General features: G+C 36.2%; 1 protein-coding gene across 3 annotated transcripts in view; it reads right to left on the bottom strand.

Moving 5' to 3' along the window:
- The window catches only part of TTC17 (tetratricopeptide repeat domain 17), a 93690-nt gene extending 66883 nt beyond the window's left edge, over positions 1-26807 (bottom strand). For 2 of the 3 annotated variants that reach the window (XM_063289639.1, XM_063289640.1), the window contains exons 1-14: positions 26589-26807; positions 15665-15754; positions 12985-13154; positions 12575-12686; positions 10315-10446; positions 9673-9782; positions 8368-8512; positions 7948-8087; positions 7432-7592; positions 6725-6837; positions 5158-5304; positions 4623-4738; positions 3920-4094; positions 2766-2843 (exon numbers count right to left, since the gene is read on the bottom strand). In XM_063289639.1, the coding sequence (XP_063145709.1) occupies positions 2766-2843; positions 3920-4094; positions 4623-4738; positions 5158-5304; positions 6725-6837; positions 7432-7592; positions 7948-8087; positions 8368-8512; positions 9673-9782; positions 10315-10446; positions 12575-12686; positions 12985-13154; positions 15665-15754; positions 26589-26807 (1908 nt within the window). The remainder of the gene's footprint in view (positions 1-2765; positions 2844-3919; positions 4095-4622; positions 4739-5157; positions 5305-6724; positions 6838-7431; positions 7593-7947; positions 8088-8367; positions 8513-9672; positions 9783-10314; positions 10447-12574; positions 12687-12984; positions 13155-15664; positions 15755-26588) is intronic. The other variant, XM_063289641.1, reaches the window with a different exon arrangement.
- Positions 26808-27460: the final 653 nt, after the last annotated feature.

The raw sequence follows: 27460 nt of genomic DNA, 5'->3' as shown, positions 1-27460 counted from the left end.
TTAAAAATAGCATTCATTAATATATCATGAAAGCTTGCAACATTTTGGGTGAGGACTGGGAGGGGGAGATATGACTAGCTCTACAATAGTGAATTGTGAATAAGCTGGATTTAAAAAAAAAACACTTATTTGTAAAACAAGTCAAATCTAGACTTGATTGGAACAGACATCTATGACTTGGATGTTCCCAGATGAGAATGATCTTTTTTTCCCATTCACTTTTTTTTTCTTTGCACCTTTGAAAAACTTTTTAGAGAGGTGAGAAAACAAAAATAACATTTTCTCCTATCACCTATAATGGGAGTGTTGGGGCTCCAGGGCTGCATGTAGCTCCTGAAAGTCTTGTGTTCAGCTTCTACAGTCCTCCTAAGGTTGTTATCAAAGTGTCATTTTTAATATGGTAGAGATGAATTATGTCCTGGAAAGTAATTCTATTAGCTACAATTAATTTTAATTAAACTGTAAATTAAATGAAGTAATATTTAAATTTTGCCTTTGCCCTCCCTATTATTTTTGAAGCATGCCAAAACATGGCCATAACCCAAAATCTTTGCATACTTCACAGAACCCAGAATATAAAGATGGCAGTGATTTTGCATATTATTTAGTCCAACTTCCTGCTCAGTGCAGGAATCCACTAGTACAGTGTCCTCGACTTCTGGTTTAGAAAGTACAATGGCAGCCTCCCTGAGATTTGACTGACTTATATGAATAAAAAGAATTGTTCCAGTTGTGTAGCAGTGCATATGAGTCCAATTAATTATTACTAGTCACTTTGAGCACTCCCTTAAGTAAAAAAGAAAGGGTTTAAATTGAATAGCTACTGTATATAAATCCACACTTAACTTTAATATCCTTTAGTATTTTATAAATCAAACAGCTCACATTACAATGATGAAAATATCTATGTACATATATTCCTTTAGGATTTATTACTTTATAAATTGTTAAGGGTCAAGACTAGAGTTCATGAGATGGAGTAGCATATAAATAAAAAACGCACACTGCTGTCCCCTACTTATTCTAATGGCTTATATGGCCAGGCATAGTTAGCCACTGCTCAACTATTTGAGATTAGTTATTATTTTACTCTTAATCACACTGCATACCTTTGTATGCTATTTTTTAGAGGTCTTTGTAAAGCCTCACCAAAGTTCAAGAAATTTTTGAATGTGTCACCAGGCATGTGGATGATGGTGACCCTGTTGATACAATACAGCTGCATTTTCAAAACACATCTGATAAAGTTCTCCATAAAAGGCTTTTCACCAAACTTGGGAGTCATGGGATAAGAGGACCTGTTATTTATGGATTACTAATTGGTTAAAAGTGGAAATAAGGAGCAGTGCTCTCTAGGATCTATGTTTGGATTACACTTTTTAACTTGTTCATAAATTACATTAATTTACAGTAGGAATTATCAATGACTAAACAAGTTTGGAAATAATAGCAGAGTATTCAGAGCATGAAAACCTGAGGTGATTGTGAAGAGCTCTAGAAACCTCTCTTTAAACTGGATGAATGATTAACCAAATGGCAAATAATTTAATATCAATTTAAATAAATGTAAATGTGTGCATATTAGTGCAAAATTTGCTCTGATGGGCAAAGTCTCTTAATTTCACATACATACAGATGGGATCTGAGCTGTCTGTACCTAACCAGGGAAAAAAAGGTAATAAATACATCAATGAAGACAGCAATTCAGTGTGCAGGGCTGTAAATTCCATGCTGGGATCATTAGGAAACAGCTTAAAATAAGACTGCCAACATTCCCTTACATAAATCTACAGTATCATACATCAGCACCTGGAGTATTGTGTACATTATGGTCCTTACATCTGAAAAACAGATGGCAAAGCACAGAAGAAGGCAAGGAAAATGATAGGGGGTTCAAAGACCTTCCTTATGAGAAAAGGCTAGAATATATGGGACTCCACCTTAGAAAAAAGTAACAGGGCACGATTAAAGTGTATAAGAATAATGCACAAAATGGAGAAATACTAAAAGCGTTAAGTTTTTCTCCAATTTTAAAATGCCATTCAATGACGTTGATGTAAAGAGTCCCTCTTTTGGGGGAGATGGGTGGTACCAAATTTTGAATAAAATAAATAAATAAATTTAGAACAGACAAAAGAAGGTACTTTTTTACAGATCATATAATTAAACTGGAATTTATTACTGTAATATGTGGTGATGGCCACGAATCAAGATGCTTTTAAAGGGTGACTGGATAGTTTCATGGAGTGAGGACAGGTCTATCAAAGGCAATTAGTCTTGAACACTCAAAGGACAGTACACCTCCAAATACTGATTGTAAGAGAGCAGTCCATCAACTAACCATCTCTTGTTTGTGAGCACTCCAGATGCATCTAGTTAGCCACTGTGAGGAACAACATGGTGAATGAAGATGGGCCCTGGCCTGATTCCGCAGGTGAGTAATAATAACAGTACACTTATTTATACTATGTATTAGAACAAGTATAAAATATTTGAAATTGGAAAAGGAAGCCAGAACAACTAAAATCTCAACACTTCATTTTGAGGTATAAGTCCAAAATATATTAAACACAAGTGCACTGCTGTTGGCTTGAAGTTCAGAATACCGTACTAGTATAACATTGTTTTGCATAAATATTCTTGCAATTGCTACTAAGTCAGTGATCAACATTTTGTACTGCTTTTACAAACAACTTTACATATCCGTAAATCACACCGTTAATACAGAAAAACGATGAGGCTTTCTTATAAAGAATGGAACTCACATTTAAAATGGCATGATGGATGAATGATCCTATTTGCTGTTGTGTAACTGACTGATTGTTGACACGAGAATATAAGATCTGCAAGGAAAATTTTTTAAAACCAAACATCAGAAAATATAAAAAGTAAGCTTTTAATGAAGAAAAGCTGAGATTCTGTTTAAATTACAGGACTAGAATTGACTGAAATCTTAAAGGTTGTGACACCAGCCCTTTGGAACATTATTCCCCCAGAGATTAGATTGGCCCTCACTCTGTCAGCCTTTCACAAAGTCTTAAAGACATAGTTTTGTCACTGGTTCTGGGGATCCAGCCATAGGGCAGAGCCTGTGTGATGGCTTTGTGGATTTGTTTTTTACCTTGGCTACGGATTACATGTGGTTGACTTAATTGTTTTACGTTTTTTATGCTGTTTTAATTACTGTTAGCTGCTCAGAGTCATGAATTTGAGATGGGCAGCCATATAAACAGGGACAATAAATAAATAAATAAATATTTAAAAGGTCAGTTAAATTTGGGGTACAAATCTAATATTGCACAATGTACATGCCATACTCTTATGCCCACTGCAACATCCATTCCATGCCTTCTCCCTCCCCCCACAAAAACTTTAGCAACATACTGTGTATTTCTCATTGTGAATAGAGGGGAAGAAGGTAAAATAGTCATTACTACATAATGTAAAGTATATCAATATTAGGACACTACTGTCACTGGTTGGTTGGTAATGGTAGCTTGGCATTAAGGCTGAGTAAAGGCATTTCAAATCAAGGTTTTCATCATTCACAGCTCAACCTCTCAACCATCAGCAAAGTTTAAAACAGTGCACTTTATGTTAGTACAAAGGGTAAACCATCACTGGTTCAGTTTATTACCATCTTTTTACATATATCATACAACTATTGAAAAAATGTCAAACCTACAGGATTATCTTAGAAAACAATAGAGGACTGAGATGCTGATTATTTTCTGAGATCAGCTAAAGCACAACTCTTGCAGTAGTTTCCTTTCCTTAATAGTTCATCTATTTCTAAATTTGATTTTTATGTGAGGAGATATTCTTGCTTTTAAGAATTTGTCAGGTTTGGAAGTATCTACTTCTATAACAGAAACAATGTGCATGTTAACAAACTAATATACACAATCAATGAACTTACTTGCTTTGCATAATCATCTGGCATCTTTTCTGTCAGATCTAGATGACTGTTTAGTTCTTTGATCAAGAAATACACAGAGTCACTGTTAGGGGTGTCAGTAATAGAAGAACAATCTGGCTCATGAACTTCTGTCTGTGCGAGGTCCTCCCCTGGATTGCCAAGTATCGAATGGATTCTAACAATCAAAACACATTAGAATAACCACATGGTTCAGACTGCAGAGTAATAATCCCAGACAGCATAGCTAAATTCACGTGGGGGAAACTAGTAGAGGCAGACCTATTAATTGCAAATAGTCAAGAGTAGCGTTTCTCAACCTCAGCAACTCTAAGATGTGTGGACTTCAACTCCCAGAATTCCCCAGCCAGCATTCTGGGAATTGAAGTTCACACATCTTAGAGTTGCTGAGGTTGAGAAACACTGGTCAAGAGGGCAGTTTGACATCTCCTATGAAGCCACATATTAATGGCAAATTGAAAAAGATCATTCAAATCAGTGTAATTTATTATTAAGATAGCAGTTTCATAATTGATGAAGATGCATAACTTCACAACTGTTTATTTTGTGCTGCTTACAGCAATTTGTGTTTTATAGCAATTTAGGGTTTTTATATTTTTATGATTACATTATGATGTTTTAAACTATGCAATATAAACTGCTTTGGGTACAATAGAAAAGCAGCATAAAAATGCACTATTCTTACCTTTGTCCCCTGTTTTCTGGGTGCAGGATATAAGTTGGCAATTCCTCTGGGGGAGGGATAGCCGGATAAGATTTTACACAATCTGATCTTTTAGGCCACATAACATTATGCTTATCCTGATCAAAGGAAAAAGATTCATGAAGTGGTTTTGTTAATCATCACTTATTTGCTAACTACTAGTAAACTTTTTAGAATGTGATATAATAAAACAGACACAGAAAAATTTTCGTTAAAAGTGGTCAAACTCAATGACAGTGATTCCAATTTATCTAGATTGATCCTTGTTCATGGAAGGCCAGTACTTTTCAAAGATCCAGCAGAGTTTCTGAAGCTCTGAGCACCGCAGTGGCAATAATTTTATTTTTATTTATACTACATATTATAGCAAGTTTAAAATATCTGAACTGGAAAGGGAAGCCAGACTAACCGAAGTCTTATTATTGCATTATGTAGTGAACATCCAAAATATATATTACAAATCTTCCACAATGTCCAGACCAGCAGAAAAAAGAATCATTGCTGTTGTATCATTTACCCTATAATCATCAGCTTCCAAACCCCATAATGAGAATACAGAATGGACCCAAGGCGAGGACTCCAAGGAGTGGCTGAGGTCACTGCTGTTGACTTGAAGTTCAGAATTCACGGATTCCATAGTAGCAGTTGAAGAATCACCACCAAACTGCAAAGAATAATACAGGAATGAAAATGAAGGATAGAACTGACACCTCAAGGAGATATTTAAAAAAAAACTTTCTTACAAAAATACCTGGACTAGACCCACTTTTGCTTCAAAATTCTGGATCATTCACAAAAACATATAAACTAACTGACAGATAATATATATGATTTTTTGGGTTGTTCTTTGCTTAAGGTGCAAAGAAATTCCTTAGCCACCTATAACTTGATTTTTACATTTCCTGAAAACACTTGTTGAGTGTAACAAAAACTGAAAGCAATACTTTTATTTTTTATTATTATGCATATTCAAGCAAACATGGAACACATGTGGATCTAGGAGCAGATAATCTTCTCTAATATTGCTTACTTCAATCAGGCACAGAATTTGCTCGGGAAGCTGCAAGAAGGAGAGGCAGGTAAGCGCTATGAAAGAAAAATTCACTAAGACCTCTTCAACTTCCAGAATGGGAAATTTATTTATTTATTTATTTAAAGGAATTATAGGGAACCACAATCAACCAACCCTTGAGTGATGTACGACTCCCCAATCCATAATTTGAGATTAAAAGCGAACATATAAATAATCAAATTTAACATTAAATTGGACATGGGTGAGTACAGGAGAATGATGATTTCTAACTGTAAGAGAAGACTGTTCTATTAAAAGTGATTTTTCTCTTTAGTTGTTTTAAAGCAATATTCAATAAATATTTATTAATAGTATTTAATTTCAAAAATGGAGTGGTAGAAAGGAATGGTGGGTAGAAAGAAATCTATGGAGGGCCTCAGACTAGTTTTATCTCTATGAAATCAAGAGGCAAGGGATAGGCTGTTTTATTTTTTTGCTTTTTTAGGAATAAATAAAAATAAAATAGGTAAAGGGATTTTAGCCTGGTATCTGTTCATTACTTGAGCTTTGGGAAAGACACACTGTCTTGCCAAGAAGAATGCCTATCTTCACTTGTTATGGTACTGAAGAATCTCCATTTTTCCAGGAGTTAATGGCATGTAGCAATATATTTTTGTGGAATGAGGAAGTTTATGTCAGAAGACACTCTGAAAAAGCCTCTAGATCCAAAAGGAATGATCAACATGCTTCATTTGGGCATAAAGCATTGAGAAGTAGAAAAGGTTATTTTCTAACAGATGTTAAACCTAGATTAAAGGATACTCTGGAATAATTCCACCAGATTCAGGTGTTATGTATGGGGTGTTCAAGAAGTAGGCAAAAGATGGAACTTGGAGCTCCAAACAGAGTTTTTGGGGGCAGGCTAGACATTGCCATTCCTACATTTTGTTTAAAAGCCTTGCTACTTCATGGAAACAGATTTTTAAAAAATCACATATTTAGGCATCTTAGGATGACTCGTGTTCACCTTTACAAATCATGCGTCAGAAAGACAAATTCATTGTAGACAAACCTCAACATATTCAACGTTTTCAAACATGTCACCACGGTGATAACGAACAGGTTGATCCCACTGGCAATGCAAACTGTGCTGCTGATTGCCCAAGCGACAAATCTGATGGTTTCCTGAAAGATATGAAACATGTATGTGTGTGTATGTATAGAGGCAGACAGACAAACAGATGGTATATCTAGAAACATCTGTTTGCCAACAGCTATAAAGAGCTATGGGACAAAAACCTTCAGCACAGTTTAAGTTTCTATGGAACTCTTCAAATAATTCAGAGGATTCCCATTTTGCAAGTCTATAGATCTGACTTGAGAGAGATGTGCATGCCTTTGCCTTCTGTACAATGTAGTTACTAATTTCAGAAGGAAGCCACAACTTAGTGGGTGTTGCTGGAGATGGTCCCATGACCCTGCAAGATGGCTTTCTGGGAAGAATACAAGGACTTAATGCTTGAAATGAGATCCTGAAAACCTTCACGTGTTTCTATAAATGTTTATTTGAACAGCAACATTGACTTTGTTTAAATAAAACTTAATAATATGTGTTTTTTAAAATCATGCTAACATTTATCTGACAACTATTCTGCTCAATGTGTAAATGAATACAAAGGCCTTGGTTTTCCTGAAACAGAACTGAATTCTTTAGACAATCACCTGGGTGCCTATTTGGCTTTCATGTTTCTTTATGAACATTTGTTATATGACAGATACCTAATTGTGCCTCTTTTGCCATCTGTGTTTCATGGATAATATTCCTCAGGATCTGCTCTTCCTGAATCAGTTTGTGCTTTTCTAAGATTTCCTGCTGCCTCAAGTAATGGTCATGTTGCTTCTGATATTCCTTCAATTCATTTAATGTTCGTTGAAGTGATCTTGAAAAACATCAGAGAAAATTCCATTCAACTTGCTTTAAACGTCTTGCAAATTTAATTTAGTATTAATTCTGATGTATTGTTTTGTATTGTTACCAGACACAATTGTTATATTACATTGCTACTTTTTATTATGTTAATTTTATTATTATTACCTAAAAATATTAAAAAGAAAACCAAGACAAAAACAAGAATGCACTTTAAATTATTATTTGTTTTATTTTTTTAAAGTAAGGTTATGTGTTATTTTAAACCACAGTATAAAATATAACTAATATGAGAATGGTTAAATATGATGAAAGAGCAGAAACCCATTAGTTTTCCTCTGATGACGGTAGAATAAAGAAAGTCCTACCTGTGTTGAGCTTCAAGTTTCTGCTCAAGCTTTTGCTGGCATAGGACAGCATGCTTCCTTTTAATTGCTTGCTCAAACCCTGGCTTGGCCTGTAAAGCATGATCATAACATAAAACTGAGTGGTTGTATTCCCCAAGCATCTGAAAAAAGATTGAGAAGGAAAAAGTTTTGTCAGCTAAAATAATGTTATAACAGAGAGATCAGTTTTAAAATTTCAACTACCTTTTTGATTACCAATTTCACCATGAGATTGTGTTGGAGGTAAAATTATGGTTATTATATTATTACTTCAGTGAGCTTTCTATTCCCCGTCCCTACCAGGATATAAATGATCTGCTAACTTAAGACAGAATAGTTTGTAACAGAGTAAAACAATGCAACACTGTCATTCAAGAGAACTGAAACTAAGGTCTTATTTACTGCATATATGTTTCCTAAAGTATAATAGCTGGTGAAGACATCACTGTAATCCAAAGCGGCATGGACTACAATAGCTGCATCAGCCGAGAAGTGCGCTCTGTGTAACACGTTTGCCAGATTTATCAGTGCAACGTCTTTATTATGCCTGAAAGAGAAAAGAGACAAAATAATAAGTATGATCATTTATGTTTTCTTTTCTTCTAAATAGCTGATAGATTTCTAATATGTACAGTAGAAGCAGGAAGCTATCAGTCTGAGACTATGGAAAAACACATTTCACTCAAACTGCTAGTGCTAACTATACACAGGGCTTGATAAACTGCTGCTCCAACCCAATATGACGGATTTTTTTATTTCAAACCCATTATGCACCTAGTTTGCCATTCAAAGATTACCTTTAAGCACATGAGTTGAATGAGCAGACATATTATTAAAAAGGCCACTAGTTTAGCCTAATGTTTAGAAGTTACCAATTTAGCTGATACTTCCAGTGAGTTAAAAAACATACATGAACCCATTTCTTTCTTGGTTACCAGCAGAATGAAAATAAAAGAATGAATGAATCTGTGTGTGTGTGTGTGTGTGTATCTACAGTATATCTATATCTATTTCTATCTCTATCTGAACTGTAACAATCATTTTAATAAAAAAATTACCATATTGACATAGTAAAATAAGTTACAATTATGTCATTTACATTCTGGCATAGGAAACATTTTAAAATCAGTATAAGTGACAGAGACAGCACCTTGTGTAAGTATCATGGCATACAATTTAAATTTAGTAATTGGGTTCAGAATAGCTGATAGTGTTACTATACACTGATTAGATTTATATTATACTTTTCCTCTAGGACCTCAAATGTTTGTTTCCTCCAACTGAAACTGAACAAGGGCAAACAGTAATAGTACTTATAATTATTTAGGTTAAAGACTCTCTACTAGATGCATTCAGCAAAGTGAAAGGTGAAGAAGCCCTTAAGTTGACTCTGATACCTGGTGACTGGTATGGTTAGCAAAGTAGCTTACACAGCCTTCTTCTTGTCTTTTTAAAAATCTTTCCAATCTAGCCACCAGCCCTGAAATTCTCAGGTGGTTCCCCATTCACATAGTATTTCAGCAATTAAATCATACCGAGGCCTAGTAATAATAAGTTAGTGCATGAAAGTTCATATCCTGCAATATAACTGCATTTTCCTATCAAACCTAAGTGAAATGCAAACAATCATTTAACTTAATTTTCAATTATATGTTCATTACATTATGTTGTTAGTAAAGCCCTCTATCTTCCTCATAAACACCTTACCTTGTAGAAAAATGGAGAGCTCGCATTGCACATTCCACTGCTTGATATGGGTCATTCTTTATTCTCCAGTAGAAGGAAGCCATATTGTATAACACCCAAGAAGATGAATTCTGTAAAAGGAATAATAAACAAAGAAATGATGGCTTTTTAGCTAAATATGGCCCCAAATAGATTTTAAACATAACCCCATTTTTATAATTTTCATGTATATGACCATAATTTCGTTGGAGTAATTTTTCCTTCCAAAGACCTTTCAGATATCATACTCATGTATGTATGTATTATATCAGACCTTTTAAAGAGAGTAAGGAAGTTTTTGGAAGCTGCACTTTGTGAAGAGATTGACAACTGCAAACTGGGGGGAGCTACATCACACACAAACACTTATAAATTAGGCTCTGGGGGAGGAGTTATTTTTTAACTGTGATATGCCTGTTTTAAAGAGTTATCCCATTCTCTTCACGAGTTTCCATCTCAAAATGATAGGAAACCGTACTGTCAGTTTTCAGCAATCATGGTCGAAAGGGGCATTTAGGGCCACAGAAAGGTGAATCAGGCCTCATGCTGCCTGGGCCTGCAAAGCTACTTGTCTCTGTTCTAAATGATGCTGATTTAGACAACACAACAAAAGTATATTCATACCTTCATGAGACCTTCATATATGCGATGGCCTATCTCTTCTATACTTTTTCCTAATCGTCTTGAAAGGTAATTCAATACAGGATCTTCTTTAGGTAACAAGGGTGCAGAAAGATTAACTCTTTCTTGAATACCCTAGATGGAAAGAGTATAGCATTTGAATTCTTAAGATGGCTTGACTTTTTGAAAGAAAAAAAGTTTTTCCACCAGATTCTATGTTCCCTTAAAGTTAATTAGATTTATGGAGTAACTGTGCATATATAATATTTCTTAAGGCACAACTCTGAGATGTGCAACTCTGATTAATAAAATAAGCAATGTCTGGATGCATGACATCAAGATAAACATAGGTCAGCATTCTTTATAAAAATCCCAATAAAGCAGGCAACGCCATGCAACAGAAATTGGCTATTGTTTCATCATATTCAACTTCCCCACTTGTACTTGAACAAAAGATATACTAGCTTTGAAAAGGAAACTATTATGATTTGGATAGCCAGTTTACTCTAGTAGTTAAAGTGCTGGACTAGCAGGGAAACCTGAGTTCTAGTCCTGCCTTAGTCATGAAAGCCAGCTGGTGATCTCGCACTGGTCACTCTCTCATAGCCCTAAGAAGAAGGCAATGGTAAACCACTTTGAAAAATACTGCCCAGATAACTGCATGGACTTGTCCATGTAGTCACCAAGAGTCATATCTGATTCAAAGAAAAAAGAAAAGAGTATTCAATGCAATACTTGTAAGTACTGCATTTTCATATATACAGAACCACTATCTTGACTGATACATAATAGTTCACAACCAAACGACCAAATTATATGATACCAGAATATGATTCTTAAAGGACTACACAATGTCACTGTAAACCAGTGGTTCCCAACCTTTTTGGCACCAGGGACCGGTTTCATGGAAGACGATTTTTCCATGGACCAGGGGTGGGTGGGGGATGATTTCGGGATGATTCAAGCACTTCCACTTTTCCCCAACCTTTTATTTTTTTTTCTTCACGCCGTTTGGAGATAGCAGCCAATGGGTTTGCTTTCTCTGACAGGAGGCGGAGCTCAGGTGGTAATACGAGTGATGGGGAGCGGCTGTAAATTCGCTCACTCGCCCACCGCTCACCTCCTGCTGTGCGGCCCAGTTCCTAACAGGCCACGGACCAGTACTGGTCTGCGGCCTGGGGGTTGGGGACCCCTGCTGTAAACAATTCAGTGAGTATATAACCAGCAGAACTGTAACCCAACTAAATTTATACAACATTAAATACAATATTATATGTAAAATCTATAAAAGAATGTGTATCTCCCCAAATAATTCAAAGATCAAGAGAGATGACAAATTAACTATTTAGAAGAGTGAACTGCTGCTGGCATTATCTGATGCTATATATAATTTAAAAGTTACTGAGCATTGCAAACAAGTGAAATAGTTTCTGCTCAGAAGACTTAAGATACACACATTAAGATACTTCCACACTAATTTTTCTTAGCAACTATAGTATAGGTGACAGAAGGTCACACAGACAACCATTAAACCTTATTATGACAACATTAAATAAGGATACACACAAACATATTAATGTTAATTATTATGTTCACAAGCAATGCTTCCTTTGATAGCAGGGAAAGAGGAGATGGGGAAGCGGCATGGAAGAATAGTACTAATTTAAAAAAATCACATCCGCATCCTTGATTTTCTTACTGTTAAAATTACCTGATTGGGTATAGTGTAACAGAAATGAAGTACAAGGCATAGAAAAGGCATGGAAAAGAATAGCCTTGGTCTGCTGTGTTCAATGCCTAATGACATTAGACAATTGAGTTCATTCACATGGAACCAGGATTCCAAGGAAATCATGTTACAAACTAGAGACTCCCTAAAATGTAGGCTTATCATTCTACATGTATGCATTGTTCCTTCAATAATTCAGAAGGATGTAAAGTTTGGAAAAACTGTGTTTGTCCATAGGAGTGTTTATAAGCATAGAGAAACTGAGATTGAGACTGTAACACAATACAAAAAAGTAGCTAGAACAGTTGTTTAAAAGGTTAAATAGTCCCTCTTTTGGGGGAGATGGGCAGTAGCAAAATTTGAATAAATGAATGAATGAATGAATGAATGAATAAATAAATAGAATTAAAGCTCTGTCCCATCATCACTGAAAGCAGTTGCGATTTCTGAATTCTCTCTTACTGTGTTAACAATGCAGCTGTACAACTTGTTAAGTGTGCACTATTTCAGTTAATAATATAACTGATTACTTACCCGTAAATGCTGGAAGGCATGTATGCTGTATGGCAGATCTAAAATCTTAGTACATTCTGGTTCTTCTAGGTCTAGAGGTAAAGGAGACTTTGTGTCTACATAATCTTCAGGACTAAAGCATAAATAGAACAAACAAGTAAATAACAGAATTTTGATGCAATGGAAGAAATTACAAAATACTAATTAGGAAAAGCAATGTGGGAATACTGCCAAAAATCTTTAACTGTACTAAAAATATTTTTCTGTTTCACTTCACTGTTTATTCTTCCACCTCCCAAATCAGCTTGAATTAACAGGATAACCAATAATCCAGACAGCTTGTTACTAAGTAGGGATTGTTATGATATCCCCTTCCCACCTCCCAAAATTATAGCGTTTCTAATTTTTTGAACAATTATCTATCTTAGTACCTGATGTCTTTGCTCTCTAGGTTGATATAAGTGCCATCATAGAGATCCAAATCCCCCAAGGGCACCTTTGCTTTAATGCAATCAGGATCTTCTTTATTATGCCTTTGTTCCAATCCTGTATCTCTGTCTTCATTCTCCTCTATATGGATCTTCTGAGCTACTAATCGTTTCTACAAAAAAACAAAAAACAAAAAACCCACCAAAATAAAATAAAATGCACAGTTCAAAATGCAAACATCACCAAAAATTCTTATGCATTTATGTTTCTACGAAAATGACATGGCAATTGTTTCTTGATCCTTAACCTTAGGGCCTGTAGGGGTCATGCACAGTGATGTTACTAGTTAGTGATTTGAAATTTTTATGCCTATTTTTTGAGGTTGGGGACTGGTTAGGATTTTAAGAGTTAAAATGGGAGCTTTAAGTCTTAGGTTCATCTTTATTTTTATTTAAGCAAAAACTTGCCAAAGATAATTCTGCTGAAAATTGGCATTTTGCACCTAAATCATACCACCAAAAATCAGCAATTCCTTTCGATCTGAAATAGTTTCCTGTTTTTCAAAGATAACTTTCTGCTTATATGGTGCATGTACACAAGGAAGAACCTTAAGTGTAGAGGTCAGCCCCCCTCCTGTACCTTATTATACAACTACAGTTCTATTTATCTTTTCCTAGTTCCAAATCTGCCTTCTCTCTCATTGCATTTTTGAAAAAGGGCATGGTACTGGCACCTTGAATGAGATGGTGGTGTGCCCTAACCTGAAGAGATCATTTCTTTATTCAACTTTCTTAGACAACTTCTGCCTGGATTTTTTTAGTGAAGATTTCAGAGAAGACGGTGGGGCTATAGTTACCAAGAGTCTTAAATGCAGATTATCTGGACTCCTTTCAGTCATGGCGCAGGATCTGGAAGTGGAATGAAAACTGCATTGGATGCTCTGGTGGAAATCTCTGTTGAGATCTGGATGGGGTGACAACAGCCCTCTTGATCCTATTAGACTTCTTGGTAGCATTCAGTATCCTTGACCATGATATCCTACTGGAACATCTGAGAGGTCTAGGAGTGAGTTCATTGTGGTTGTACTCCTTCCTCAGATGGCAGTTCCAGGAAGCAGTAATGGGTGAAAAAAGGCCAAACTCATGGCTCTTCTGTGTGGAGAGCTATGAGGTTCCATCTTCTCTTTCATGCTATTCAGCATCTGTATGAAACATCCCCTCTAAATAAAATTTGTTGATCTAGTATAGTCTTCCTGAGAAAAGATGCTTTGAATTTCCATCCTAGACTAGGTTAGTGGGGTCAGGGGCCAGAAGCGATTTTCTTGTCCCCTGAGATTAGATCACCCCCTTCCCTATTTATTAGGAAGGTGGTTAACATAATTTTGTTCCACTGGGCTTTTGAGAATTAGGAATATTTTGGGGGCTGATCCTTGTTGTGGATCTGTTTTTGTTTACATATACATTTGTTTTTTAATAAATGATTTATACTTATTGTATTTTTATTGCTCAGAGTCTTGAGATGGAGGTAGTATACAAAAGTATGTAATACATACATTTCTTTAATAGTGGATTCTGCTGATAGTTCTACCAATTAAAATATTACATACAACAGCACCCAACAGTTTTACTAAGATTTCCTCATGATCCAATGAAGAAATTGGACTCCTTAAAATTAATAGGTTTTAGTAATCCTGTTAATGTTATCTATCACGAGTACACATATTTGTTGAAGGATTACTTAGTATTACTTTAGTAACACAAGTCCAATTGACAAGAACATTATTTATACAAGGTATTATATATTCATATTTAGAAAATTGTTAAAAACATGGTTACTCAAGCAGGCATTGGGGAATTAGGGATACAATAATCAGAGGTGTATAGTGCTACTATTTATTATGTTTTTATGCAATTAATTGAATGAAGGTTTATGATTTTATAGATTGTACTGTTATTTATTTGGTCATATGTCTTATAATTGTAAGTTGCTTAGATCCAACCTACCAAAGAGGCATATAACTACCTGTAATAACAAACACATGCACACACACACACACACAAACACACATATACACACCCCTATTTGGATAAGATAACTTTGGAGTACTTGGTGCTTTCTGAGCCTTGTTGTTTTCTTGCAGACATTTCATTGCCAGACTAGGCAACATCTACAGTGCAAGGAGGGATGGCATGATTATTATTTTTTAATTAAAGTGGTTGGATTAATGATCTTCTGAAATTTTTTAGCCATCACCTGCATCAAAATGGCTTTCTAAAAAATCTATTAATTTCTAGAAAAGTCTGCCAGCAGATGTAAGGTGGCAAATAGAGGGCAAAGCCTTCACCAGCTGAGAACTATATACTGTAGGTTTTGTTGGTTTCTAAATGAATAAATACACTATTTCAGGTAGCAGATAAAATCTATTTACAATGATGCTAAACAAATCTTATTTAGATATATACAGGGATCCAAAGAGTTCAGTTAAACTCTCATAAGGGACATGTATCAGCTTGGATGACCAAACACAAATGTACATTATTAAAAATGTAGAACTGGAACTTAAAAGTTCCAGACTCAATATTTTTAAAACTACAAATTCAAACTGACAAAGAAAACTATTGTTTCCTACTTCTCTTTGCCAAAAAGTAGGTTTCATAAATAAAATCATTACACCAATCTCACCTCCAGCTCTTTGAGGTAGTTAACAGTTGTTTCTTGTCTCATTAATATTACTAAATCATGAGGATGTTTCAGGTTCATTGGTGAGTCAACCTGCAATACAGTCCAAAATAGCCACTGTTACTATTTTTCTTTCAAACTGACTTTCTTGCATCCTTTTGAACAAAGCTATTCTACCCTAGTAAATCATACTGTAGCATCCTGAGAATGATGAACACTCCTGGGCCTATATCAAGGACTACTTATATGCTGGCTTTGGACTTCTGATCTTGGTTAGTTTAAGCTATGGTTCTTATATGGCAGAAAAAGATAATGGCGGCTTCAATTTTGACACATTTTACATTCTTAGTTAGAAAATTGGTATTAAGCACAGTTCTGGACATAACAGAAAAAGCAATCAGGGTTGAGGTTCTGAAGCTGGGAAACATGTATGCCTAGTTCTTGTGTCTTTTTAAACCATTGTTTACGAACTAGATTTATTATATTCAAATTGGCACTTTTACCAAAATTTATTTAGAACAATTCGATATAATTGATAAATCATATATTGAACTTTTCATCATATTAATTATTTCTCAATTCTCATTTTGCGGTACTTCAGGAAGGATTGTATTTGTCTTCAGCAACCCCCCGTTTAAAATTGCAGAACACTAAAGAACACAGAATTTGCCTCTTTCCTATCCAAAATGATTAGACAATGGAGTAAAAATCATAGTTAACTGAACAAATTAGACTCAAGGTGGTATCAGGTACAGTATATGCTGCTGTCTAGATAGGAGAAAAGAAAAAGCAAAATTCATTATTCATAGATCTTTAGAGAACATTCTGGAAAGAGGGGAAAGAATTTGTATGTAGTGCAAATGTAGATCAAATTTTCACTAACTGCCCCATTATTCAAAAGCAGGGAAAAGAAAATTCTACTCCATAAAAGGCAACAATATTCAATGGACATAGATGAATTAACAAAATAAAAATACAAAATTGCAAGTGAGAGGGTCATCAAAAACAGGGACTTAAAACAGTTTTGTTCAATGCACACCATTAAGATTACACTAGTTTTATCAGTACCTCCTCCTCTAGTCTCTTTCTCATTTTTTCTCATGGGATACTTCAGTTGCCACATTCAGTACTTCCTTATAATTCAGTAATGGAATGGAATCAATCTGTTACAAAACTGTATATGTTTCTGGTCACTGACTGTAACGGAAGTATTTGTTCAGAAATGGAACTAGACTTAGCTCAGTTGGCATTGAAGAGATAGTTTCAAATGTTAGCAGAAAGGCTGAATTCTTATTTGAAAGCACTACAGAATAAAAGTGGCATGCAAAATGTTTCAAATGTTTCATGCTAGAAACATCCTATTTCAAGTTCAATACAGCTGTTTCAACCATTCTGGAAGTGTTCTAAGATTAAAGCAGCACTTTTTGAATGAGAAATACCATTGGAATGGTAGGAACAGTGTTGGAAAATTTCTGGCAAGGTTGAAACAATCTAATTCAAACTTAAAATAACTGCTGTGAGTTTGAAATGGGGCACTTCAAGACATTTTTCATGCCCCTAGAGAAGAGGCCTTAGACAGCTATGTCTATTCTCTGATAGTACCACTTCCACATTATAGCTTTGCCATTTTGTTCTCACATCTACAAGAAAATAAACATTCAATAATACCTACAGGAGAAAGCAAATTCAACAGAATATCTTATTTATTGCCTTATCTTTTACATGTATTTTAAATAAGAAGCTTTCTTCCATCTAGCTAATACTAATAGAGGTTTCCAAACATTTAACAGTTTTGAGGACTTTTAGAAGATATACAATTTTTCTTTTCTCACAAATTGATAAGGTAGACAACCAGATATATAAACAAACAAACAAATCTCATTCTGGAGAACTCTGAGGCATTTCATTTTTGTCCCATATCACACTGTTACTCAAGGGGTGTCCAAAAGTTTTTTTGTATATAAACTGCTATGAAAGGTGGCTTTATGCATTGACTGTTTTATTTTTCTATTGAAGACTATGTCTTGTTCTTCTGTATACTGCTTTGGGTTCTAAAGGGTGGAAGAGCATTTTAAAAGTAAAACTAATAAAAGTATTACTATTAATAAAAACACTATAAACTAACTATCCTAGCCAGGTGCTATTTAAATGTATTGGCTTTCAACACTCATAATAATCCCCAATGAAGTGGGAAAGATGATATAAAGTACAGAGATGTAACTTCTTGGGCCAAGGAACATTTTGGGGCAGTCTGAGGGCTATAGAGAGAGAAGCCAGTGGCACTATATCACTGGAATACCTGGGGCCTATATGTTCAGTTTGAGGGGGCCATAAGGCACTAATTTTGTCCTCCAGATGGGGGGGGGGGAATACCAGATTTGCACCATTATAAATACACAGAAGGAAGTTCCATCAAAAATAAAAAGAAAACACCACAATGGAAACAAAAGGCTTAACTGTGAGAAACTGTGAGAAATTAAGTATGCAGGAACAATTAAATAATGGGTATACCTGATATAGGCAGAAAGAGAGACTAGTTTCAGAACCATTCCATAATAATGTAGGCTGCAATATAATTTCTGAACCTTTTAATAACAATAAAAAATTCTGCAAGTTTTGCACTTACCATTATGATACAGTGTTTTGGGCAAGTGATTAACATTTCAGGGACAGAACAATGGTCTTTATGCAAAAGGACTGAAAACTGAAAAAATAAAGTTTTCATCCACAAAGAAGTTTTTCTAGAAAGCAATAACTGAGTGAGTCCTGAACTAAGTACATGAGGGACCAATGAAATGGTTGGATTAAAAGCCAATAAACAGGTGATTTGGAAAATGCACCATTTTGGGGCTTCTGGTGGGAATGGTGGACTGAATGGCTGTGCCCACTGGCTCAGCGGGCAGAGTGGACAATGTGGCAACTTTTTGGGGGCTCAGGAAGGCTTTCCTGAAACCCAAATGTTCTTCGGATTAAAGAGAATACTTAGAATCATCCCATTTGTCCTTTGAAATGTAAGCTTGCAGCCAGAAGATCATGGTTTGCTTTTGACTGGTAAGAGTTCCCAGGAGGCTGAAATGTCACCATTTCCAAGCCGCACTGTAGCCTTAAAGAGACACTAAGTCCGGCCACCCCATTTCTAAATCATCAATTTTTTTTTTTTAAGTATATGTACCCCAGGAGAGGCTTTCGACAGAGAGGAGAAGCCAGTCCTCTTAGTGCTTAACGTTATTTTTGGGATTACTTTTTAATTTTTTTTTAAAGTTTTGGATTTTGTTTTCCTTCCAAAGGCAATTTCAAAGATTGAGGAATTGTCTTCCTGTTATTTTTGTATTAAATTTGAAGTTATTAGCATTTTCCTACACGTTGAATTGGCTGATTTGAATCTTCAGCTTTCTGTCTTCACTTTCCCTTGAGAATAGTCTGCTATTCACTCTCATTTTGTGTAAACAACTTTCGAACTTTCCCATATCTTTGACATTCACTGATTAAGTTCCTAGGGGGCGCCATAATCTACTGTGTGAGCCATGGAGGATTTCAAACAGATCCTTTCTGATCTTCACCAGGACTTCAAGCAAATATCTTTTGACTTTTATCAAACCTTTATGCAAGATATCCAGGACACTGTGGAAAATATGACAGCTAAAATGTGCCATCAGGCTGGGGATGTGGTGGATGAAATTGAGGAATCTAAGAGCAATAGAAAGGTTTCTTTTAAGACTGACATTGGGATTTCTGTTAAGATGCTGGATGAAGACTGGATAATGGAGTTGGAGAAATCTAAGGGAGAGAGTGATCTGCAAGCCATGAATGTACAGAATAGTTGCAGGAAGGAAATAATTATATATGTTTTATCTTTTGGAGGGGAGAAAGATGTTCAGGTGGTTTATAATTTTTTTGTTTATTTTTATTATGTGTTAAAGGGGAATGATTTATAGAAATAATGTGGTGTTTTGGTTTAATATAGCTTTGTTTTTTGTGTTTATTAAGATTTTGTGTTTATTATGATTGGGATTATTAAAACTGCTACACCATTAAGTATAATAACTGACAACTTATGTGCCTTTCAATTTGATTTATTATAGTAGACAGAAATGTATAGAATACTTGGAAGGGAATAATTATATATGTTTTATCTTTTGGAGGGGAGAAAGATGTTCAGGAGGTTTATAAATTTTTTTTCTTTATTTTAATGTAAGGGGGAAGAGTAACTGTACTTAGTGATTTTTATTATGTGTTAAAGGGGAATGATTTATAGGAATAATGTGGTGTTTTGGTTTAATATAGAGTAAGAGATCGATTATTGAAACTTTGTATATCCTTGCTGTTAAAAGTCGGAAGCCACATCCTGTAAATTTAATTTTTTTTTCTTCTCTTGTGTTTCTGTATTTTAGTTTTTTTCTTTTTTGTAGTTTTTTGTTTTTATCGTAGTTTTTATTCTTTCTTTGAAACTTAATAAAATTTATTATAAAAAGGAAGATGCACCATTTTTCAGCTGAGAGCAGATTTGAGGGAAAGCAGAATGTAAGAGAGCACCAGCAGCAGCTACCAGATTTGAAAACCACTGCAGAAGTGAGATGAAACCTAAGAAGAAATAAAAAATAAACAAGGAAAAGGAAATGAAAAGAACAGAATTACTTTGAAGTCAAAAGACAGGCGAGAAACAATATGGTTTGAGAACAAGCAACTCATGGGATAAAGTGAAAGGGATAAAACTTCAGCTGCTGCTCCTTCCCATTGCTGCCTTAACAAGTGAGCTGACCAAGGTCCTGAAGAGGCAGCACAAAGATCTTTTGGTGATGCATATTTAGAAGGGGAAGCATTTTGTGAATGTAAACTTGTTCACATGAAGGAACACAGAGAATCTACTCCCTTAACTTAGTTGATGAGCACAGCTGAAGGAGGAGAAAATATAAGGAAGTAACAATTCAGCTATAGGAAGGGGAATTGAAGTAGATTTCCACAGAGAGCCAAGGAGGGAAATTGATTCTTCGAGTAGAGATCAGCACGCTTTCAGCTAACCCAACACTCACTCTCAGAACCATGTAATGTTTGTAGCATTAAAAGAGTATAAATATCATTTAATATTACTTTATTCTACATTTTCTTTTGTATCAAATAAATCCGTATTTCACTGAGCCTTCACAATTCTATCTGTACCACCCTTACTCTCAATCCTATTTACATATTATAATGGCTTAGAGAGAAAAATATTTATTTTCCAAAGGGAAAAGATTGTTGTATTAAATAGCAGTAGCTTGGCCTTAAGCTAGAGTTGATAACTTTCAGTGACTGCTGGGTACTATACTCAGTGAAATTCAAAAACTTGTGCAAACACCTATTTTTCAAAAGTGTTATATATTGCAATATTATTTTTGGTACCTATAATCCAGATAAAAACAGCTTCATTAGCAAATGAAACTATAGCAGTGACATCAGAACTTCCTTCTTGGGTAACTTTCAAAGCAAGGTAAAATGGGGAGAATTCAGCTAATTTCCCTCTAAAATTAAAATATAAAATATTATTATTGCCTTACAATTTACAAATAAGAAATGTGATTACTTCTGCCAGTTTCCCATCCCTGCATGGTAGAAATCCAATCCGTTTTATGTTTAAAGGCCAATCAGAAAATGCAAATATAACTCTGAGTACTAAGAGACAAGTGGGGTCCTTGTGAAGAGCCTCATCCTATTTTACTTTTAAAGATATTTTAATGTGTTTTTTTCTAGTCTCAATTAAAACTATATATTGCTGAATACCTAGCATATCTCCAAGGATACACTTTAAGGGTAATCATTATCGGTATTAACTTTATCAATAGTCTAAGTCATGTGCTAATCCAGTCAAGAGTTGCTTTTCCAACTAACAATTCACTCAAACTATGATCAAATCTGAATAACAATATTTTTCCCCTTTCCTGACAGTTTCATCCTGCTTCCAGGATGCTTCTATATTTTAGTGAGCTAATACCAATTAATATGGAGTCCAGTTTCCTTCTTCTTTTAGTTCTCTAACCAGGGTCTTCTAAGACCAGAAATTTGGCATCTACTCACCTACTCTGTTTGGCCAGTCCCATATTCATAGTCAAATAGCAGGAGTGAATTTCCCACAGCCATAAAGCTTACTCTCTCCCATTATTTCCAGAGAAACCCAGAGAGACTGTAAATTAGAAAGATAAATCACAAGACGTATGTTTTTGTGGAAGCCCAAGCAGGATAAATTTCTTGCAGACTAAAGAGAAATCTTCTTTTTCCCTAGCTAGAACTATAGCTGTCTCCTGCTCTGAAAAGTCAAGCTTCTTTGCCTCTTGTCTGGAGAAATAAATGTGGTCTGTGTGTGTGTGTGTGTGTGTGTGTAGCTGCTTATGTTGTAGGTATAAAGGATCTCAGAAGATAGCTTAAAAAAAAAGAAGTAGGCTTAAATATATTTTTATTTTTGTCAGGGACAGAGTTTCAGGTAAACCACCTTTGTGAAGCCTTAGTCCTCCCCAAATCAGAAGTAATTCTCCAAAAAGATAGATAGATAGATAGATAGATAGATAGATAGATAGATAGATAGATAGATAGATAAATAGGCGCAGAAACAGGACTTGCACTGTTGCTTCAGAGGGCAGCATACAATCTGGTCAGCTAATGCTGCTTGCAAACATCTCTTGAGTGAAGCCAACCCTATTTCACTGACATATGTTCCTTTGAAATTTGCAATAGGTCATGGTCTTTCAGCAGTGCTTCTTGGAAAAGCTTAAGCAAACTGACAGCCAGATGGCCTCTGCAGAAAGGTTTCAGAAGCCTTTTCCCCAATTCCAGCCAGCCCCTGCTCCTTCTACTTCCTCGTCAAATAGAAAATTAAAGCTCCACCCCCCTGCTCTGGCCTCTAGAACCTGAAGCCAACAGGAACTGCCAAGACTGCACTTACTGTAGAGGAGACTGGTGTTTTTCCTCACCAGGGTTCTTAAAGAACTAAAACTTCTCAAGGGCTGCAGTTCAAAGGTACTATACAACACTGAGGTCCCAGCCCAGAGGACAGGAAAAGTTATCCCAGTGTTCTACAGTGCTGTGGGCATCCACTTTGGGCCCTTTTTATTATCTTTGGCCTAGATCCAGGCTGACGGACAACCTTTTTGAACATTCTCTTCCATCTTCATGTAAAAGTTCTGTTTCCAAACCCAGTTTTACCTCAATTCCACTGAAGAAAGTGCCCTTGTCTTTTTTATTTTGCACCGCAGTTTGAATTAATTTCTTCAAGTTAAAATTAATAGAATTGTTGTATATTTTCTATTTTCTAAAAAAATCACTCAAATACTTTTATTCTGTACACTTTAAGCATATCAGCAAAGATTATTTTAATTGGAAGGTAACAAATTTGCAAACATAGGTACAATGACTGGAGTTATTGAATAGCAAGTAGGAAAGCTGGGACCAGAACATAAATTAACCTTCTGGCTTTCAACCATGAATTTTAAAAGTAACTAAACTTCTCCCAGTTTAAACATGCCATCCACTATGTGTAATAAAACAGATTTCATCTATCCCAGCTTTCAACTTCTGGAATTACTCAGCAATCATGGCTTTTGCTGAGAATTTTGGAAATTAGCCCACAAATCAACAGAGAGATTGAATTGAGAAAAGTTGCGGTGTAATATAAAAAAGAAAAGCATTTTTTTTAAAAAAGAGCAACAACAACAAAAGATTTATAAGCCTAAAGAAAAAAAGAAAAACATTGAATTCAGAGATAAAGGGAACAACAGAAGAGCATCTGATTTAGGTAAATGAAAGATCCCTAATATTTTTATACAATAAGATATTTTGAGAGGTTGTTGTGGGTATTCAAAAGAAAATGGCTGCCAAGGGAAAGCATTGACCATTCATTACCTAGATGCCACAATGGGCAAAACTCTTCCCTGTGACCTTCTCTGGGATTGATAAAACTAAGCAGGATCAGACCCTATTACTATTTGGATGGAAGATCACAAGAAAATTTAAGATCTATAGCAAGAATTAATTTTTTTAAAAAAGTTCAAATCCTGGAAAAATACAACAGCATTGTATCATCGTCAAGAAAATATATGTAGTCACTAGGAGTTGAGCTCAATTTAAGGGAGTCTTTACATACTCTCTCTAGCTTTCAGCTTACCTTTGTTATCTTTCTGTGTAGGGAGAGCACATTTACAAACAAAACATGAGATGCCACCACCCACCAACTTTATTGCCTCAAAATGCCTATGAGAGGATTTCTGGAAATAATTATGATTGTGGACGGGGATCCTTTGCAGCACAATTGCAAATTTTATTTAAATTAAATTCAACTGAAAAGGGAAAGAGGTGATGGGCCCCAAATAAGAAGTCCATAAACATATTAGTGCCCATAAACACCACACTGCAGAACCTAGATATGAGCACTCTTTCATTGGGCAATAATGTTCCCCTCTGCTGACAAACACATGCAACATGTGAAGAATGGAAAACAAGGTGTAATGGCATTACTTTTATGTTATATATCTAGTTATCTGCATCAGCGAGTACAGTTATATATGAATACCATCATTTATACCTCATCTAGTAATTGTTTAATGAAATAAATAATGCAATTTTTAAAATTTCAGAACAGGCAAACTTCTCCATAATGAGTGATCAATAAGCTTCACTGTCAAACAACAACAAAAAAGCCTAAAAACTCTCTCTCAAAAAAAAAAGAGAGAAAGAAAAGAAAAAGGCCGAAAAAGTGATCTGAAGTACTGTGCCCCTTGTATTCTCTCCAGCACAAACTGATTATTTAAGGCAACATTTTTTAAAATTTATTTTTTTCTTAAGATGTGAGTTACCTAGTATCCAATATGAATTAGAACATTAGCTATAGCTCTATTAACTCAACAGCTAATTTATACCTCCTAATATAGGAATCGGAATAATTTTTGTTTGCTGTTTTGTATGATTGGTCTCAGCCAAGGTAAAAAAAAAAAGGAGGGGGAGAGAGAGAATGGAAACACAGGGGAAAAAAGAAAATACAGAGTTATCTACAATATTAAGTAATTTCACAAATTTTCATGACTATCGGTCATAAGATTGATTCATTACAAGTCTATTTTAAATATATTTCCTTATTAAAAAGAAACCCTGCAATATATGTGCAGTATGATAAATAGATATAAGGACATGTGGGAAGAAGGAATATATGTCATAGGAAGTTCTCTGTTCAGCAGTAAATGTGGTTTGAAGGTTATATCTGCACTATTATTGATTGAATTTATTTTAAAAATGACAAAGCAATCTGGTTTGGTGCAATCATAAGAGTAAACACCAAAGAGAATTGTTGTGTCCCTTCACAGCAAAATGGGACTTTGTACTTTTGAAACTCTGCTAAGAGTCTCCATCTTTTACCAAATGGTAGACACTAAACAGCAAATGGAAGGAAGAGGGCAAAGGTAAAGCTGATGATGGTGTCTGCTGAATCAAATGAGTGAAAGAATCAAAGGAGATCTGAGAAAATACAGTGCTCATCCTAATTAGTATATCAGATAGAAAGTATTCTTGAACCTAGAAGATTTTAAAAAAACAATTAATGGATTAGAATGGCTTTTGAAAAGAGATGTTATGCTTTATATTAGATTCCATAGGCATCTGGTTTGCTACAAGGCGAACAGAAAGCAGCATATGAGACTTTACTCTCCTCCAACAAACTTCTCATTTCCATATATAGGCAGGAAAAATGAGAGATGTAAACTTTACATGAAGAGTGTAGGTTTTCTCCCAATAATTTGTCATTAAAATGGAGGACAGTTGAGATTCACTGAGAATATGGTAATGTTTAATTTACCCTCCCCTGTCAGGGTTGTTTTATTTTCATGTAAAAACAGTGCTTTGATTAAGGCTTTCAAATAACAAAACAGCAGAGCAAAATAATAAATAATAAAAACCCAAAATAACCATAAGCAAGCAGTAAAATTCCCAGAGATGTTTTCCTTGCAATCTAGTACTGCTAGATGTTTTTCTTGCAATGTTAGCTTGCGATTTCTAAAGATTTACAATTGCTATAATTGGCCAAATAGCCTAATTCAGCAAAGACAGACTCTGAAAAACTCTACAATGATGTTATTAAATTACTAGAATGAGCAATAAAATGGCAGTTGTGGGTACCAAGTACTTTAGGATACCAAGGAGAAATACTAGGCAGCTATAGCAGTTCTTCCCTTGAAAACACTACCTCAGGATGCAGTAGTTATGAAAAAAATGGATGGAAAGAATCAAGTGATTAGGAATAGACAATGCAACAAATAAAAGCAGCAAATTATTAAGGGCCTAGACATTTCTAACATGGAAAGCTTACAATATTCTAGCTTTTTGCATTTACCAAAAAAGAGGGCTACACAGAGATACATGAAATGCTTATAACATGATGTCGTGTCTTCACTCCCCTTGTCCCAATATGAAAAGTAGGGTCACCCATATCTAAATGGCCAAACAGCACCTTCACGCGTACAGGCAGCCTATCTCGGATGACCCTATGCAGAGAGGAGATGCTGAGAAAGGACAGCGCGCTAACTTCATCCTCCCTCGCCTGTGAGATCTCGCAGGCCACAGGGAAACACCGGACGCCCGTCTAGGCGGATCCAGCCACATTGTTAACTGAAAAGCCAGGCACGCCTCTCTCGAGAACGGCCACAGAGAAAAAGCCGAGGGGCCGTCAGGGGCATCTCGAACCACCAAGGGAGAAAAGTTTCGGCTTGGAACTCCCCTCAGCTTCAGCCGCCCTACTGAAGGGGCATCCCTACCTACCTACCGACAACTCTCAAGGGAAGCTGATCCGGCTACTCTTTTCCTAGATAGGAGACCGCGCAGCCCTCAGCTCTTCCCGCTGGCCCGAGAAAAACTGAGGAAGGGAGAAGTATTTCCACAGGGACGTTCATGTCAACCTCAAGATCCCCTCCCTCACCTGCTGCTGGATCTTGCCGTCCTCGGTGACGACCCAGTGCGTGGTGGCGGCGCCAGGATGAGGCGCCAAGCCCAGCAGCAAAAAGAGGCCGAAGAGCGAGCGCAGGGAGGCGCACGCCAGCCTTCGGCCACTCCATCCGGACGCTCCTGCTGCCACCGCCATCTTCCACAACCCCTGTCTGCCCGCCTTACCCGGAACCGGAAGCACCTGAGTCGCCATTTTGGGGAAGAAAGTGCATGTGGTCTACTTTCTATACTATAAGGAGAAGAAAGGGAGATTAAAAAAAGAGGAGGAGTTCGGACGACGCGAATCGGAGAAGAAAATTCTGAGCTCTCTTGGAATAGTTTGACACCTCTGTATATAGATGTACGCGATCTATGACGTGGGGATGAAAGAGTGGTGCGCGAGCTCCCTTTTTAACTTGTATAAAGTGGCGGTAGGAATGCGACTCTTCATTTTTTTTATCTCTATGTGACTGCAGGAGGCGGGAGGAAGAATGTGGCAAAAGAGGGCGTTGCCTCCAGAGAGGAGGCGAGGGCGTGCTGCTTGTTTTCCTCGCCCGTCCTGCGGTTCCACGTGCAGCTCGGAGTCAGCAGCCAATCCCAAGCTCTCGTCGCGCCGTCGGTCGAGCGAGGGCCGCGCCCCTTTAGTGCCCGGAGGGAAGGGGAGGTTGCTCCCGCGCTGCCCCTTTCCTGCGGCGGTAGAAAGCGCCCAGTCACTGTTGGGTCAGCGAGCGAGCCGGCCTCCTCTCGGACTGCACGGTGGGCAGCCTCCTGAAAGAGCGCTGAGGGAGTGTTTTGGAAACTGAAAGCCCGCCCAAGTCCCCTTTTTCATTTGTTAACGGAGAGTTGCTTTTTTCTTCTATCTTTGTA

This window comes from Candoia aspera, chromosome 1 (genome assembly GCF_035149785.1).
Source record: "Candoia aspera isolate rCanAsp1 chromosome 1, rCanAsp1.hap2, whole genome shotgun sequence".
NCBI classification, from domain to species: domain Eukaryota; kingdom Metazoa; phylum Chordata; class Lepidosauria; order Squamata; family Boidae; genus Candoia; species Candoia aspera.
This window is presented reverse-complemented; position numbering and strand designations above follow the sequence as displayed.